At 31.8% G+C, this 17,657-nt stretch overlaps 1 protein-coding gene across 1 annotated transcript in view; it reads left to right on the top strand.

The window, feature by feature from the left end:
• Nucleotides 1-10,870, top strand: part of LOC148277748 (uncharacterized) — a 52,995-nt gene extending 42,125 nt beyond the window's left edge. Inside the window, exons 3-5 of the mRNA XM_088232445.1 lie at nt 2,887-3,076; nt 6,351-6,513; nt 9,758-10,870. Coding sequence (XP_088088571.1) covers nt 2,887-3,076; nt 6,351-6,513; nt 9,758-10,244 — 840 coding nt within the window. The 3' untranslated portion in view covers nt 10,245-10,870. The remainder of the gene's footprint in view (nt 1-2,886; nt 3,077-6,350; nt 6,514-9,757) is intronic.
• The last annotated feature ends 6,787 nt before the right edge of the window (nt 10,871-17,657 follow it).

Raw genomic sequence — 17,657 nt, forward strand, 5'->3', positions numbered from 1 at the left:
TTTGATAGTTGATAACATTTACATAATATGATAAAAATAATATGATAGCTAACATCACAAAAAGTCTTGCAGCTTCAAAACGCATCTACAAATGGAATTTCAACAACATAAGAATGATTTTTAAAAGTTAATAAAAAATAAAAAAATTAAGAAACGCAATAATAATACTAGTAAGTATGGCAATTAAGTGAACATGTAACAGCACAAAAAGTAAAATATAAAAAACTAAACAAAGATACCATTCCTTAACTTATTATTAAGGTTAACAAGACAATAGACAATACTCAAACTCGTCCCTGTTTTATTTTAGAGTGCAGTAAACAGGATTTATTGTCTTTTTCCTAGTAAATAACTGTAAAAACACTTGGTTCACATGTGTTATGTCCTTAGATGCAATGTATTATTTCCATTTGTCCTATTTATTGGCCACCACGATATTGTGATTTGACGCCATTGAATTATTTCCTATAGAGCTACATTACGTCAATGGTCTATGTAAACAAACCAACAATTTTTGAAGCATTCGAAGCCAATATAATACACCATTCATTCGGAAATAACGCCGGATCTGTAGGAAAAAAATAATTCAAAAATAAGTTTTTTTTATTTAACAGTAAATAATCATAAAAAAAGTGCTTCAAAAGTAATTATAACATAATTTGTTTATTTATTTAATGGCATACCAACGCATTAACCAACTAACCAGTACTTTATAACGCCGATAGTAGCCACTTAATACATTTTTTCCGCCTTTGTGAAATCGGCCTATAAAGTAATATTCTGTGGACACTACAGTGATACGGCAGTCCTAACAATAACAGTATACAGTAAGGACGCTACGTTTTAATCCATGTTTATTTACAAAATAGCACAATAGCTGGAACAATTAATATTTCGTGTTTTGAGTGTAATATTAAGGGTAGAATGAGGAGGTTTAGGGAACGATATTAAGGGAACTTGATACTTATCAGTTGACTTTAATAATGCTTACATTATAATTAACACATTCATTAATTTCAAACGTTTCTACATTTTCTATACGCCTTGCTTATCTCGTGTAATTTGAAATAACAAATTACATGTTGTTTTTCACTTGAACAAAATTGTAAATGGAGGTACAGTGTCTTTAAAGGACATCTAAAACAAAGTGGTACAAACATATATCCCGAGAATTTAGGTATTTATTTTCAATACCTTATTTTGTACAAATAATAAGATTTGACACACGAGTATTGTAACAACATACCACTGCACTGATATATCAGTCTAACACTCGGATTTTGAAATGCTGAATTTATTTATTAATTCATTTAAAAACTACACTCGTTTAAATATAAGTAAACTTATTAAGGCTTTTTGGGCTGTGCCCGTATCAAGCCATAATAATTAACAATAAAAAATACGTAGTAAAATTAATTAGATTAAAATTTAATGACATGTGATGCAATATAATAACAATCCAGAAAAACAAGGTATAAGTAATAAATAAGAAAATTTCAATGATTGTAATTTTAAAAAGAAAATCAGAAATAAATATAAAAATATAAAAATTTAGATTCATACATAATTAAATAATAGTATCATTGAAATCAAATAAATAATAGTTAAATACAGTAGGATTGAAAAAAACAAACAAAATAATAGGATTATTGAAATCAATAGAAAAAGAATATATATATTAAAACATTATTAAAAAATAAAAGATTTTAATTAGTTTTCAAAAGTTCAAAAGCTTCACAGTAAATTTGTCTTCTAACATAAATTGATACTCATTACAAAAATACACATTTTCAACTATCGTTATTTCACTTAACATGAAAACGCCCTGGGTCTAGCTAGGCCTCTAGGGGACCTTTTTAACGCTATTTGTCAGCAGCCTTATTATTATTTTTTTTGTTTTTTGCACCACAACAGGCCAGGAGGCCCAATTACAGTGGTGAATCACATCACAGAAAACCCAAGCTTGAGAAAAATCACATTTTAATTTTTGTGTTCTCACCGGGAATCGAACCCGAAACCTTCCGTGCGTGAGTCAAGCGTCTTGACCACTACACCACGGAGGCTTAATAATATGCTATAAGGTAGCAGTCCCTGAAGATTCTGTCCAGTGGTTTTGCCCTCGTGCTAAGATTTGATTTGACAACTCGACAAGTCTGTGTAAAATTTGGATATGGATAAACCGCTTTAGATTGACGAGCTTATAATAGTTGGAAGGTTATACCCTCTGAATATGGGTCTGATTCAAGACGGAGACGTCCTGAGGTTCGCCATATTTTTGTTTTGTACTAATTTTGGCTGATTATCAAGTCTCCCTATTCAAAAATGTTTGTATGTACTGGTAACATGTTTTTCCATACTAATCTTGTAAATCGCCATCTTGTAAAATTATGTGTTTGGACACGAAAATCTTAGTGAGTACTGTTTTATTTCTGTCAATTACAATAAAAAAAATCATTTTCGATTTTAAAGAAATTAGGAGTTATTGCTATTTATTATTTAATGGAGGACGAAAATTTTTATTTCGACATAGTAATAACTCAATTTCATCATATTTGGAGATACCGTAATACACATACAGAATTGTATTTTTGCAGTAAAAGCACTCCCTCCACATACCCAAAAACCGTCGGTCTTCCTATCGGTTACACTCAAACCAAAACAGCAATATTTTTGTGTCAATTAACAAGTCACTTTTTTTCAATTTTCAATATCATAAACCACGATTTAAATTTCAGAAACTGTAAAACTCTTATTGCCCCTTTCACTGTAAGTTCGGTAAATATTATGAATCTATTGTTTTCTTTCCTCGTGACCATAATGCAAACACAAAGGTAGCAAAAACTGTGTTGATTGTACGAAAAAAGTAATTTCCAGCCTTGCTTCCAGATGGACAACCACTTCCAGTTGCACGAGCAGCACTCTCCGCTTCCGGGGGCGGGACCTATCCCTGGCCAGCACATCGTGCGCGTGGCCGGGGGCGCGCGTTACTCGCACGTGTTCCAGCGCGCGCCCCCCAGCCCGAGGGTCGCCGCCCCGCTAAGGGGCCGCCAGCACGCCAGCTTGGAATGCTTGGATGGTACGCTAGCTTACTTCTTAACACGTATTTTTTTATTATTTTGGAATGGCACTTTAAATAAATAACTAATGAAAAACACATTTAAAGTTCGAAATTAATTATTTATTTCAGATTCGCGTTTACTTGTATGACAGCAGTTCTGTCAAATAACATTTTTTATTCAGAAAGCATTAAAGACATTTTTTGTTTGGGAAAAAACGTATGCATAATTCATGTAATATTCTCAAAAAGTTTTCTGAAAAACTTTGCTTGGGACAATCATAACGTCCTTATTTAGGTCAGAGACATTTAAACTACAGTTCTAAAAAAACCGGTTCACTATTCCAAATTTATTTTCAACCAATTAATTATGTCTTATATTCAGGGTATTCATTAAACCCTGTCCCATCCGAAACCACGATGATCAGTATGAGCAAGAAGACATATTGGCACATTAAAATATTTTTTAAAACGAATAAAATTTAAAAAACTAAAATATTAAAAAAGCAAATGATAGCTTACTTCTGCAGGGGAGAAACGAGGAAGGGGGAGTCTGATACTGCACCGCGCTCCCTTCAATTCTCCCCTGCAGAAGTAAACAACAATTTGTTTTTTTAAATATTTTATATTTAATATTAAATTTCTTTGTTCTATTTTTTTTTTTAATATGCTGATATGTCTTCTTGCCCATACTGATCATCGTGGTTTCGGATGTGACAGGGTTTAAAGAACACCCTGTGTACTTTAGTATTATGAATTAACAAAATGTTAATTTCTACTTTCAATTAATTCATTAAAGTCATTCACTTGTTCAATAAATACATGATCTATTTCATTTAAAAACATTTAAGTTTGCAAGTGAAAATTCTTGATGGAAGTTCATTGTAATTTATTACATAAATAAAGGACGAGTGATACTTTAATCCATAAATTTGGAATATCCAGTGACCGGTTTCATTGCTTTCGCGACATCTTTTAAAATACAATAAAAATAAAATAAAATACTTAAACTCATTAAAATAGCATTATGTCAACTTATTAGTAAACCAGAAAAAAATTTGATAATGATCCTTAAGATAAAAATAACTTTATTTATTTTACTTTCATATAACTTTGAATTATCTATCCTTACCTTTGTTTTGTATAAATACATTGAACTCCTTAATAAAGACACCAGTCTCGAAGATGTCGTGAAAGCGATGAAACCGGTCACTGGATATTCCAAATTTTTGAATTAAAGTATCACTCGTCTTTTATTTATAAAATAAATTATTTATTTTGGTTTAATTAAGTTAGTAAATGACATCAAAAGAACTTTTTTTTTAACAATCATTTTGTATGAAAATTTTTAGAGGTTTTTTTTCTCAAATTTATTTAAAATATTTCAAGGGTTTCCATGTCTTTTATTTCTTCAGGAAAATCATTGTACAATTTGAAACCCTTGAACAATGAATACTTTTTCTGTATTTCTCCTCATTGTAATAATTTTTTTATCTCTAGTTTCGTATGCATGTCATTTTTTGTTCAATTTAATAACATTTGTTCATTGATAAAAGCAGTTTTTATTATACGGATAAAAATTGCAACATTACAATTATTGTATGTGTTTCTTCACTATGAACTCATTTATTGGAAATAGAGGTTTCTTTAATAATTGCAATTCAATTCGTCAAAATCATCATCATCATCATCATAAGCTCGACAGCCCTGGGTGGGCCTTGGCTGAATCCAGCAGTCTCCACCACTGTTGCCGATGTGAGAGAGTTAGGCGTTTTACGGGGTTTTCGTCGTCTATTATAATTATATGGCCAGTCCACTTCAAGCACCCCACCTTGATGGAGTTGATTTCATCAAGTGCTTCGTAGATTTCATATAGCTCTCTATTGTAACGACGACTCCATTCTTTGTTTTTTCTCACAGGGCCATACACAACTCTGAGGATTTTTCTTTTGAAAGCTGCAATGGTTCCCTTGTCTCATTTCTCTTTGATTAGCCTGTGTAGATAAGTTGCATATAGCTGGACTATTCTCCAAAATTCCATTTCTCACTTCTCTTTGGTTAACTGAAGGAGCAGACAACTGCTTTGTTAATTTCTCCTGAAATTATCTGGTAATGATAAATGTCTAGTACTATTGGTTAAGTTAGGACTCAAAGACATAAGTTCATTTATGAAGCTATCATTTACTAGATTTAAACTTGATTCTCCATTAGGTAGGGTAATTGATATTGCATCCAATACAGTGGGTTGTGAAGAATTGGAACTTCCAATCAAATTATGCGAAATATCGACTAACATATCCTTATTACCATTTTTTGAAGAACATACGTACTGTTGGTTATTACTATTTGAGGACCCAACTAATTGACAGCGCGGTCTATTAGCAGTAAGTTGTTCATCATCAAATACTCATCTTCTACGCATATTCAACTGTGGAACATCTCTTCCAGTATTTCTATCATGTCTATTTACTCGATAAGGCCCACCAGAATTTCTCAGTAGATCCCTTAAAAATGAGTCTCGCCTTACTGATGAACTATTTGGATTAAACAATCCGGACATACGAGAATCTCTTGTTGACCGATTATTCAGTGGAGTAGAGCTGGGTAACATTGGAATATCTCTTGCAAAATCTTCTAAATCTCCGGATATTATGAAAGACTCGTGTGATGGGTCTTGGAATGAGACTGTTTGATCATTGCAATTGGACAATCTTGACTGATGAGTAGGTGAAACAAGCGCAAATTGTTCTTTGGATATGTTAGAACCATCACCTTTTATTGTTTCACACCTTAAACCGAGACTTGCTGCTTGTTCTATAACATAACTGCTATATTCTATCAAATCCATAGACTCCTCCGAAAGATTGTTATTTCTTTGTGGAACACCCATCCTTGCGAAGTTTCGAGGTAATGATTGATCACCTCTTCTCAATCTACACCGTCTGCTTGGACTAGCTGCATCCATGATTATATTCTTGAGTTTTTTATATTTTGGTCCCCTCAAGATACAACATCATTACAAATACTCTTGCTCCGCACACAATCCATTGGTCTGAATTGTTGAGCAGTTTCAAAAAAATAAGTTAAAATCATAAGCAACGTATATCTAAACATTTCTTACCTATCTAAACTTTTATTAATAATACTATTTTTAGACTCGTGTGAAAAATTTAATTATACAACCTGTGCCATAATCTACTTCTAACTTTTTACACATTTTTCATCACAACGATATGAAACTTTTTCATGTTTTCCATTTTTTCTTTTTATAAATAGAAACTGTTTTTTCCCGCAGAATCTCAACTCACGGCAACAACTTCCGCATCGGGCACCCCTCGGCGGTGCTGTCAGGGGGTGGTGGCTGGTGGAGGGGGGATGGGGAGAACAAGACCAACGGCACAAGGAGATCTTAATACGGTGGAAGATGTAATGGACACAGACGACTCCGATGGAGAGTGGTAAACTATTTCTTACTTTACAAAAGAGATGGTTAACATTTTTGAGAAGGATATATTAAAATATTACAACAGAGATGAAGAACATTTAAGAGAAGGTAATATGGAAGTCTAGGCATCTACAGGGCTTATGACCTGTCAATGGCTGGTTTAAGTGGAAGAAGTATAGAAATTGAAAAAATTATATTTTCAGGCGTTGCCTAGTATGTAGGTGAAATAATTCAATTAGATGAATCTCACCCGCATAAATAAAGGTTTCAGCTCTTTAACTTCACAAACATCAACAGATGAAAGAATTGAAGGAATATGGATGTTCAACTATAGGCAGAATGGTGAATGTAACACAGTGTGTAAAGTGGCCACTTAAACCAGCCATTGACAGGTCATAAGCCCTGTAGATGCCTTGACTTCCATATTACCTTCTCTTAAATGTTCTTCATCTCTGTTGTAATATTTTAATATAAACAGCTCCCCAGGGAGTTGAATCCAGTCCTTGTCTACAAAAATTTGGACAAACTCAAAATATTAAGGATATATTACATTTAAGGCATTTACAGCGCTAATATCCCTGTCATGATCATGGGGATATAAGCGCTGTTCACGAACTCTAAATATTGTCGATTTAATCAACAGGTCCAAAGAGAAGTTTGAAAATTTTAAAATGTTTCAAGGCATTGACTAGGTGCCCTCGTAGGTAAAATAATTCAGTCTGATGAATATCACCCACGAATCAACAGACGAAAGAATTGAAGAAATATGGATGTTAATATAAAATATTGAATCGGGTTGGAATACCGTGGCTAGTGCTGCGGACTTACGGACTCACGGATCAAAGGTCCAAAGTTCGAACCTCACGCTACTCCAAAGTGACATCCATTTTCTTATAGTGAGTTATTCACAGCTTATTGAAAATGTCCACCAAAATTGAAATAATTGGATAAATTATAAGAACGCAAATATTTCTTTAAAAAAAAATCTTAAACAAAAATGGTGAATACTATATACTGTACATAAACCAATCAATGATATGTTACAAACCCTTTAAATGCCTAGACGTCTATGTTTCCTTGTTTTTAATGTTCTCTATCTTTGTTAAAATATGTTAAATTATTATTTTTAATCTAAAAACTGATCTAAATATCACCTGGGGGTAAATTTTTTTTTTTCTACAAACATTGGCCAAACTGTTTTTTTTTACTTTTCAAATTGTCTGTTACTGCTAGAAAATTTAACCAATCGCTTTTTTAATAATCAGGCCGTTGGGGCCTCATACGGCCAGGGCTCGAAAATATCACGTTGTATTTTCAGAAATTTCTTGTCCTTTTACGGCAATTCACAAATATTTCATTCTCAAAATGATTTAAGTAATTTGAGATAAATTATTTGTTCAATCAATCAAATGGTCTCTCTCAATTTCAGTTGAATAATCTGTCATCCTTAATTTCGCATGATTCAGATTAATATCTTGTTAAAGTCGATAGTTTCCTATTGGACAAAACAAATTTAATGAGATTAATAATCCTTTATATATATATATATTCTTTTGTAAATGTTACTGGTATTTTTTGGCGTATTTATTCTTTAAAAAAAAAGCACAACAATATTATTTTTATAACAGCAAAAAAATAGTTCATTTTTTTCTATTTGAGATTTGCTCCACGTTATTGTCTATTCCGAGGGCAATGGTTTGTTTCTTTGACAGGTGACCTATTTCAAAATATGTGTGTGAATAAACATCCTCGTATTAATTATTTCGCTGTTTAATACGGAAATGACTTAATTTATATATCTTTTTTTTTAATAAATTTTTTTATATGTATAATTCCTTTGTACGTGTGATATCACTGAACTCCGCCTAAACGGCCTTACCGATTTACGTGTGGTTTTCAGAGAAATATAGATCTTTGCGTTCTGCGTTTTTGTAGATATTGAAATCTTAAATATTAAATGTAAAAAAGAAGTAAGGAGCATAAAGTTTTATTCATTGGGTTGCATTCGAGGAGAATGCATTTACAAAAAAATTGAAAAATTTTGTGTTTGAAAAAATATTGTTTTTGAATGTTTACAAACAACATTCGCTTTTTATGGATCTCAATCAGATTATTTCGTTACATTCCGTATAACTTCTTCTCGTTTATTTCTTTTTACTGAATTTTTGGTGATACTAAAATAATATCAACTGACCTTTACATTAACATTTAACATGCATTTCAAAAAAACTCACATTTTTGAATTAAGTGCACCCCTGTTGGTAAGAAGAGCTGAGTTTGACATTTGTTAAAAGACTTCCATATTTAAATGTATTTTTAATTTTTGGAATTAAAACATAAACAACTACCTAGGTACATACTTATCAATTCAAAGTCTTTTTCCAAGCTAATAGCAGGCAAGCCAACGTTCGAGTAGGACAACGTCTGTCGGGTCCGCTAGTAAAAATATGTAACGCCTGTGTTAAGTTCAACGTAAATTGCAACATAATTTTGTTTATATCGTAAATTTAAAAAGGTGGCACATATTAATGTATAAATTTTGCTAATTTAAACCATCAAAATACAATTAAAATAACTAAGAAAAATAAATAGAATGAAATCAAACATTCACGTTTGATTAAAAACGCGTACTTTGAAAACTCGTCTTTTATTTGTACATAAGTTAAACCGCTATGCGCTGCGCTGGTATATGAGGGGGTTAAAAGCAAAAACGTAACTGTTCATGATCACTGTTTTTAGAAGACCACCGAAGCCAGTAGCGAAAATATTATGTCGATATTGTGTCGATATTCGCTAATAAGCGGAATGGGGAATGTTGTAAATACGTAAAGTGGCCACTTAACCCAGCCAATGACAGGTCATAAGCCCTGTAAACGCTCGAATATCCATAATCCTGAATTTGAAAAAAAAAAAAAAAAATTCTAACTCATCTCTGTAGGGATATCAAAAAAAAAAAAAATTATTTCTTCTAAGTTCAGTGTGCACATACCACCCACAAGTTGCACATCAAACTTTTAAGAAATAATCTTTTCGCTAATGATTTTGTTCATCTTCTCAAATGTGATGATGGACAGGGGCGTTTTTTCTTTTAACCTCCTCACATATAATATGATAAAAAATCTGATTTGAAATATAATGTGTAGATATATTTTTTTTATCAGACCTTGAAATACTTGATAATGCTATTTTTTCTTGAAATTATTTATTTTTACGAAACAGTTCCACAAAAGTGTATTCATTCGTTTTTTTTTCCACAGCAATTGCACGCATGACACTCCATCAAAGATTCCTCTCATCTGGCGCTCGCAGCAGCCACACTCGAGCAGCAGTAAAGAAGATCAGCTCAAGTCCTGCCCCAGTACTCCAGCGAGCCTTCCACACCAGCCCCATGACGTGATGCACCAACCACCAGTTCCAGTGGCTGTGGTGCTACTTTTCCTCACGATCTACCTCTGCATGGGAGCTACTATCTTCTCGATCTGGGAAGGATGGAGCTTCTTAGACTCTGTCTACTTCTGCTTCATCACCATTTCGACGATAGGATTCGGGGATTTCGCTCCTGGTTTAAATACGTCTAAAATCACGATAGACTCTAGTAAGAGTGAGCATGTACATTTGTTCGCTTGCTGTGCTTATTTGGTGTTCGGGTTAGTTCTTGTGGCAATGTCGTTCAGTTTGGTGCAAGAAGAAGTTATGGCTAAGTGCACCCAAGTGGCAAATTCTTTAGGACTTGTGAGACACTGATATTGTGCTAAACGTGATACCGTCAATATGGACACCGAACTAAGAATGTTATGATTGGGAATGCTGTAATTTAACCATGTATTAATTAAAGCTTCAATCAGTGAGTAATGGACATTTATCTCCAAAAAAAGTTGTCACGCGGTACCTCTTTGCTATTATAAAGTACAAACTTTTAGCAAAGACTATCTTCGAACATTTTCAGTGATTTTATGATCAAAAAGCAACGTTGAGTGTTTTTTTTAGTTGCATGTTAACTTCAATAATATTTTTTTTCGTCTAAAAGCATCTGTTATTCATTTAAAGCATCCCAAAATAATATTTACCAAAATAGTAATTTTCGCTTATAATAATTGACTGAAAATTGTGATGGAAATCGTTTTCGGTGAATGGTGACTTCTGCTGACGGTATAGTTAATATTTGAAAAACTGTGTCGAATAACGTCATATCATTTATCATTTACTTGCCTTGAATTCGGGCGAAGACTCGCTTTGTTATATTTCGCCAAAGTGACTATACATATTGAGAATTTCCATATCCTGTATCATGTACGTAGATATATAGACTAGATTAAGATTTTTTGAAAGAAATAAAATAATGTTTTGTATAAATAAAAGGTTTATTATTACGTGTTTTTATTTTTCATAATTAAACTGCCCCCTAAAATTTTCATGAACTCTTTGATATCAGTCACAATCATTATCAACTAAGAAATTTTAACATGATGCCTGCATAGGGCACTGTGTTATAAAAGAAAATGCAGCTTGTAATAATATCGATAATCTGTAACAAGAAGGTAAGGAGTTCAGCCTTATGCTTCAGGTAGTAATTAGAAATAATTTCAACTTCACAAATTTCAGTTAATTCTAGGTTAATTACATGTAAATAGAAAGGTCCGAATATATTGTTATTTTTAAACAATACAACACTTAATAAATCAACACACTTTTATTTAATTTCTCAAGTATGTATAACAGACCAACAACGAGTAAAGTTTGTTCATTACCAGGTACGCCATTGACATCTCTTTACAATCTTGCTTAACTCAATTTGCATTCCCTAAGGTGCCTAGTGGCACGTCAACACACCTGCAAGAAATTCAATTTAATTTACCGCACGTGAGAAGGTGCTACCTCCTACCTGCTACACGTTACCTTCAACTAACCTGCTTCTTCAACTAACCCCTCATGGGCAACACGCGATCAGCATAATATTTGCACTACACTTCACTTAACGATGCAATAAGTTCACAAAAAGGTATTAATTTATTTTTAAATATTTATTTTTTACGGCTTTGAATTAGTTTTTTATTTTATTGTATCAGTAGTTGGAGGTACGATTTTAGAAGAACTGAAAGATTTTGTGTTTTACAAGTTTACAAAATAACAGTTTTAATTTTAAAAGGCTTAATTGCATTAGTTACCGTGGTAAGTTAAATTTCCATCTGCATCACACAATGGCAGATGCATAGCTTTAGCGAAAATTGAGATAAAACTGTTTTTGGAGATACTCCGTGTTTAAATTCACAAATAAATATATTTGTTTAGGCTCAATGATAATAAACAGAGAAAGTTACGATGCTGAAATTGAGAAAATAAGTACTATCACTCGCTCTTCGATAGAGAAGTTGAAAAAAGTTTGCCTACGAGGAAGTATCACTAAGTCTACAAATATAAAAACCGTCAAAACTTTAATTCACTGGACAGATGGCAAAGTTCGATATGTTTTTTTTTCAATACATTTTAAAGGAGAACAATTTTAAAGTTTGATGGGCTCTGAAAAATCTTAATTTAGTTTACAAGCCTAATTCTAGTGCCAGTAGATGAATTGAACATTTTTTCTCCGTGAGTTTTTTTTCCAGACTTCCCTGACATATAATACGAGTATTTACTCATCTAGAACAAACATGGCAAAACAATATATGTTTGACATACCATACTATCCATCCTTCAACGGACATGACATGCCATCTTTAGAAATACAGTAATGGTTAACGAAAAAAGACAGAAAAACAAAATATGTTTGACATGTCATATATTGTTAACTATTAATCCATTTCTAATAAGGCTTATATTCTGTAACCCTATTGAACGGAGACATACCATATTTTGCCAGATTGTACATTTCATCGAGATGAATCTGAATGGAATTAAGTGACATAATATCATACTTTGCCGTCTTTCCACTAAATTTTCCCAATATTTTTGTACGTCACAGAAACTAAGACGTCGAGAGAAAGAGAAAAAAAGAAAAAAGACTCGTTCGAAATGCGATGCAGGCTTTGAATTTTTAGAATATCCTACAACGACAACAGATGTATAAATCATTCAGGATATTATTGCTCCACTATTTTCCTACTTAATCAATAATCGTATTGGAATAGGTGAATATCCGAATTGCTTAAAAATTGCCAAAATTATACCTGTTTTTAAGTCAGGGAGTAAAAGCTAATGTGAAAACTATAGACCAATCAGCTTACTCAGTACACTCAACAATTTTTTTGTAAAATGGCTACATATTAGATTGGTCAAATTTAATAACAAGAATGGAAGTTTTGATCAATACCAATAAGCTCACATTGAAAGTCCGTGTTCTGAGATACTTCAGCCACGTTGCGAGGCGAATACACAAGATAGAAAAATTGGTGGTACAGTGACAAATATAAGGAACTCTATATCGCGAAAAAACTAGACTCCTACTAGACGGACAGACAGAAGTGACAAGCGCCAGCGCTTTCGGGAGGCCTACAGAAGCGCTAATGAGGAAGTTCAGCGGGAAATGAGATAAAAAAATATTTTCTTACGCACGGTAAAAATTGGAACATTCAAATGCACGGCAATTTTTTTTTAAATATGTGAAAAAAATAGTCAAAAATATTTTAACAAAATTTATCGTACTTTGAACAACCTCACTAGTTTATATGAATAAACCAATGATTGTAAAAGATTTCCGGTTTACGGCACGTCAAAGGATCATTCGGAAAAACTGACCGAGACGAAGTGGAAGAGAACTTGAGACGTTGCATGTGGAGTAATTTTAGAAATACAAAACAGAAAAAATAATTGCGCTGGTAATACGATGAAAAAAATTTTTTTGGCTTGGTTAGGTAAATAATAAAAAAATGTAAGCAACCACAAAACTTTCTCATTCAAAAGCGGATGGAAGCGTATCCTGGCGACGAACTTCCCTCCAGCCAAAGTGTAGTTATGTAAGCGATAGTATCTAATTCCCTAAAAATTATGGACATTTTATTATTCATTTGAAAGAGTTGTAATTATTTAGCCTTTATTTGAATATTTTTTTTAAATTACCAACATAAATTATTTTTTATTATTGTTAAAACTGACTTTGATGTTTCTAGCACAGTTATTATTAAAATAATGACTGTGTTAGAAAATGAGAATCACGTTGTGGTATAGCGGGGAGGTTCAAACCTTGGACGTCTGATTTGTGAGTCTACGACACAACTACAGGAACATTAACTGGTTCTAATCGTATATATCGCGAGGTAATGACTACAACTTACTTTTAGATCAGCATTTGTGAGTAACACACTACATAAAAACCGTTTTTTTTATTATCTTTCATGAATGCTATAAAAAAAAACATGTCGCGTATTTAACTCATTATATGATTTGAATGAATCACGACTCGTCGTAGCATTCATGGAGGAATATGCAAATATCTGTTTTTAGTGGGTAACTTTGGGTTACTTGGTTGTCGCAATTACCCCACAATATTACTTGTGATAATTATATTTATGTACATTTTTATTTGTTTTAACAAAACTCGTGTTGGTTAATTTGTTGTTTGTATTATTTTTACCATACATTTTTTCAACTATTAATTCGAACAAATATGACAAAAAAATATAATCGCTTAATTACTGTTAACAAGAAAAAAGTTTTGTGAAAAAAAAAACAATTTCTGCCGAGGTTTTTTTAATTATTTTTTTTCGTCTGTAAAAAAATACTATTTTAGCCACTTCATACTTGGAGTATGAAGTGGCTAAAATCATATTTTTAAAAAACTAAAGATGTTTTGTAGATCTCAAAATGGTAAACATAAAAATTTTAACACGATTCTACTTCATACTTCTAAACGGAACACACGTGAATGCACTTAACACAGCTCAACTACCGGAACCCCTGTGCTTTAAGAGTAAGTTAAGTACGAATAAAGAGACCTTTAATGAATAAAATTTTAAAGACTCTATGACGTTGTCGTTTGTGTAGTGCATTTTAATTTCAAGCTTTTATTATGCAGCAGTGCATTGAAATGCCACTACACAATGAAAAACGTTCAGAAAATCGCTTAAAATTTAAGCATAATTACTTTTTATTTACAGAAAGTAGTTTGTATAAAAACAGTTTTTTTCCGTAATGCAAAATTTAGGTACTTTTAAATTAAAAATAAACGTTTTCCTTTTTTTTCAGGTACAGGTAAAATTCACGTACTTTTAAATAAAAAATAATCGTTTTCCTTTTTTTTCAGGTACTTTTTCAGGTACATGTAAAATTCAGGTACTTTTAAATAAAAAATAATCGTTTTCCTTTTCTTTTCAACCCACTTCGTATTTTTTTCTTAAAATTGAATAAATGAAAAAAAACTTTTTTATCATTTTTTTTAAATGGGCGAGTTCCTAATGTTTTTTTTGCAGAAAACTGCAAGTTTTTAATCATTGGTACACATGTTTCAAATTAATTTTTCGTGAAAGGCTGAAAGATTTTAAGTACAGACGTGTTTTAATTAACATTTTCCTGAGAAAGACGAAACGGTTTTAAAAATAAGTATGTTTAAAGTTGCGTTTTTTTTTTAAATAACCGATTTAAAAAAAAATTAAGGTATCATCTTTCTCTAAGAAAGGTAATATATATATATATATATATATATATATTATTTTATTTACAAATCATATAACACAAAGTATTTTACAGGTATAATACATTGGATTACATTCCCAGGAGTTACGACACCTCAATTTGGGACATTAAAAAAAATTACACTCATATTGAGAACAACAAAGAAACAAAGCAAGTTTAGCACCTTTGTTACAAAGAATAAATATATATGAAAAAAATGTTTGAAAAAAGTGGTGAAACTACTAAGGAAAATAAGCTCGTTAACATCACATGCCATTCAGACAATGCAGCTATATTGATGATGAGGATGCCTAAGAAATGTCATATGGTACGATGAACACATGATTATTGGAAACATGATTCCGATTTACAAAACGTGTGTCACACCAATCACCGCGTAAACAATAGAGGCGAGGATAGTTAGAGAGAAAAGAAAAATACAAAAAACCAAGTAGAAAAACTAAATGGGAAAAACAAAACTTACTTCTAAGAAAGAAAAAATGTTAATAAATCCTGTTATCTACGTTTTGAATGGCTTTTTTGAGAAAAACTAAAAGTTTTTACATGGAGGCATGTTTCGAACAAATTCTTTCTTAGACATATTAAAGTTTTTATAAATAAGCTTGCTGAGGATCACTTTTTTTAGTATATTTTAAACATGGAAAAATACATAAATAAAAATTAGTGCATAAAGTCAGGTATAATAAATGATGGTGATACTGCAATACCGCATAACTATCAATTGAAGTTTTTGGCTGGGGAACCTAAAAAGCGTTCTCTTAATATATTACTGATAATTTTAACCAACCATAATACTACTGGAGTTTCATGAAAACTATATATTTTTTAAAAACTCTTCTAGCCCGGAAATTTTAGGTTTTAAACATCAAATGTTTCATAACCAGCTGATTTTTTTCACACGTGTTCTATATGTGGTACTTAATTATTACTCAAAGCTCCCTACCCCTTCCCCGCTTGCGTTTTGAGATATTTCATTATACAAGGTGTCCGGTAGTACGTAATATACCTTAACCATTTTGACTTTTTAACACAAACAGTTAGAATAATTTAAAGTATAAAGTTTTATTTACAAAATAACGTTTTATTTATGACAAAAAAACATTGGTTGAAAGAGCGGCGTTGTTTCGCTCTCGAGTCGTAATTAAAATACGACTTTTGCTCACTGTGACGGCGCGGCGGTGCTACGCACATTCTGTACAAGTTGCAATATTTGCGGGATAAGTTGAAAAAAATAAATGCGAAATTGAGTTGACAAAAATGAATAAATAGCAGTAAACAGTCGTCGCTAAAGCCAAGCTTCATCTGTATCGTCTGCGTCTGATAAAAAGGTCGTGTCAAAACGATCAGTTCTTCCGATTGGTTTGTTTAGCCGTAAGCGAACCGTATCCTTTACAGTTTGCATATCGTTAATGTGATTCCAAACGAAAAGATGAAACTAATTATTCATAGATAGCGCTTTTATATTTTTTTATTGAAAAATGCCATTCCTTTTCATAAAATGGTGTACAAAACAAAAAATATTTTTGTTCATTATTTGTAAAACTGTTTTGTACTCCATTTTGTGAAAAGAACCTTAATTATATTGCTATGCTTTTTGTTACAATCAATATTGTGTAAAGTTTCCGCAAACCAAGTTTTGTAAAATTTCCATCGAAAATAACATTTGAATAATAAGTTTCATATGTTCGTTTAGAATGACCTTAATTGGTTCATATGAACCAGTGACGTCGTTCAAAGTAGTGCGTTTTTATTTATATATTTATTTTAATTTTTTTCGTACATTTTCAAGAAATTTTGCCGTAAAATTTGATGCTCCAATTTTCACCGCGCGCAAAAAAATATTTTTTGTAACCAATTTTCCGTTGATCTGGAATTCCTCACTATCCGCAATGGAATTATTTTTTAAAACTTTACATACTGTATTGAAAAAAATAGTTAAAAGCAAAAAAAAAACCAAACTTATAACCTGCAGAAACTAAAAAACCTTGATTCTTTCAGTAAAAAACGTAAATTTTGGATGCATCTTAAATCTTTGTTAAGTATATATTTTTTCTGTTTTCATCTAATAACGAAACCCTAAAGTAAAAATAAGTTTAGTATTAGACAGACCATTCTTGCCGCTAATTTATTTTAAATATCTCCCTTATGATTAAAGTTAATAAAATAGCAGATTGTATTTTATTATACATTTGGGTCCTAATGTCTATCGATCGTTTAAAAGTGATATTAGATAATGTTTTAAGACTATTCAAATCTTTGAAGACAGTCTAGGGCCCATTTTTTTTTGTAAATATCATAGTCAAAATGTCCTTATCTGGGCCTAATGGTGCATATGAAACAAGATTACAATTGGTTACAATCAATGTACTATGTATATAACAATAACACTTTTTCAAATAAATGTCGAATCACAACCATGTCGGAAAATGAACTTGAGACCTTTTGCGTGGTTAGCAAATGCTTTAACCCCCACGAAAAGGAAATTGTTAATTTTTTACAGTTAAATTTAAAAAAAATAATAAACAATAAAAA

Source organism: Micrasema longulum, unplaced genomic scaffold (genome assembly GCF_059751315.1).
Source record: "Micrasema longulum isolate JH-2025_06_02 unplaced genomic scaffold, ASM5975131v1 h1tg000986l, whole genome shotgun sequence".
Lineage (NCBI taxonomy): Eukaryota > Metazoa > Arthropoda > Insecta > Trichoptera > Brachycentridae > Micrasema > Micrasema longulum.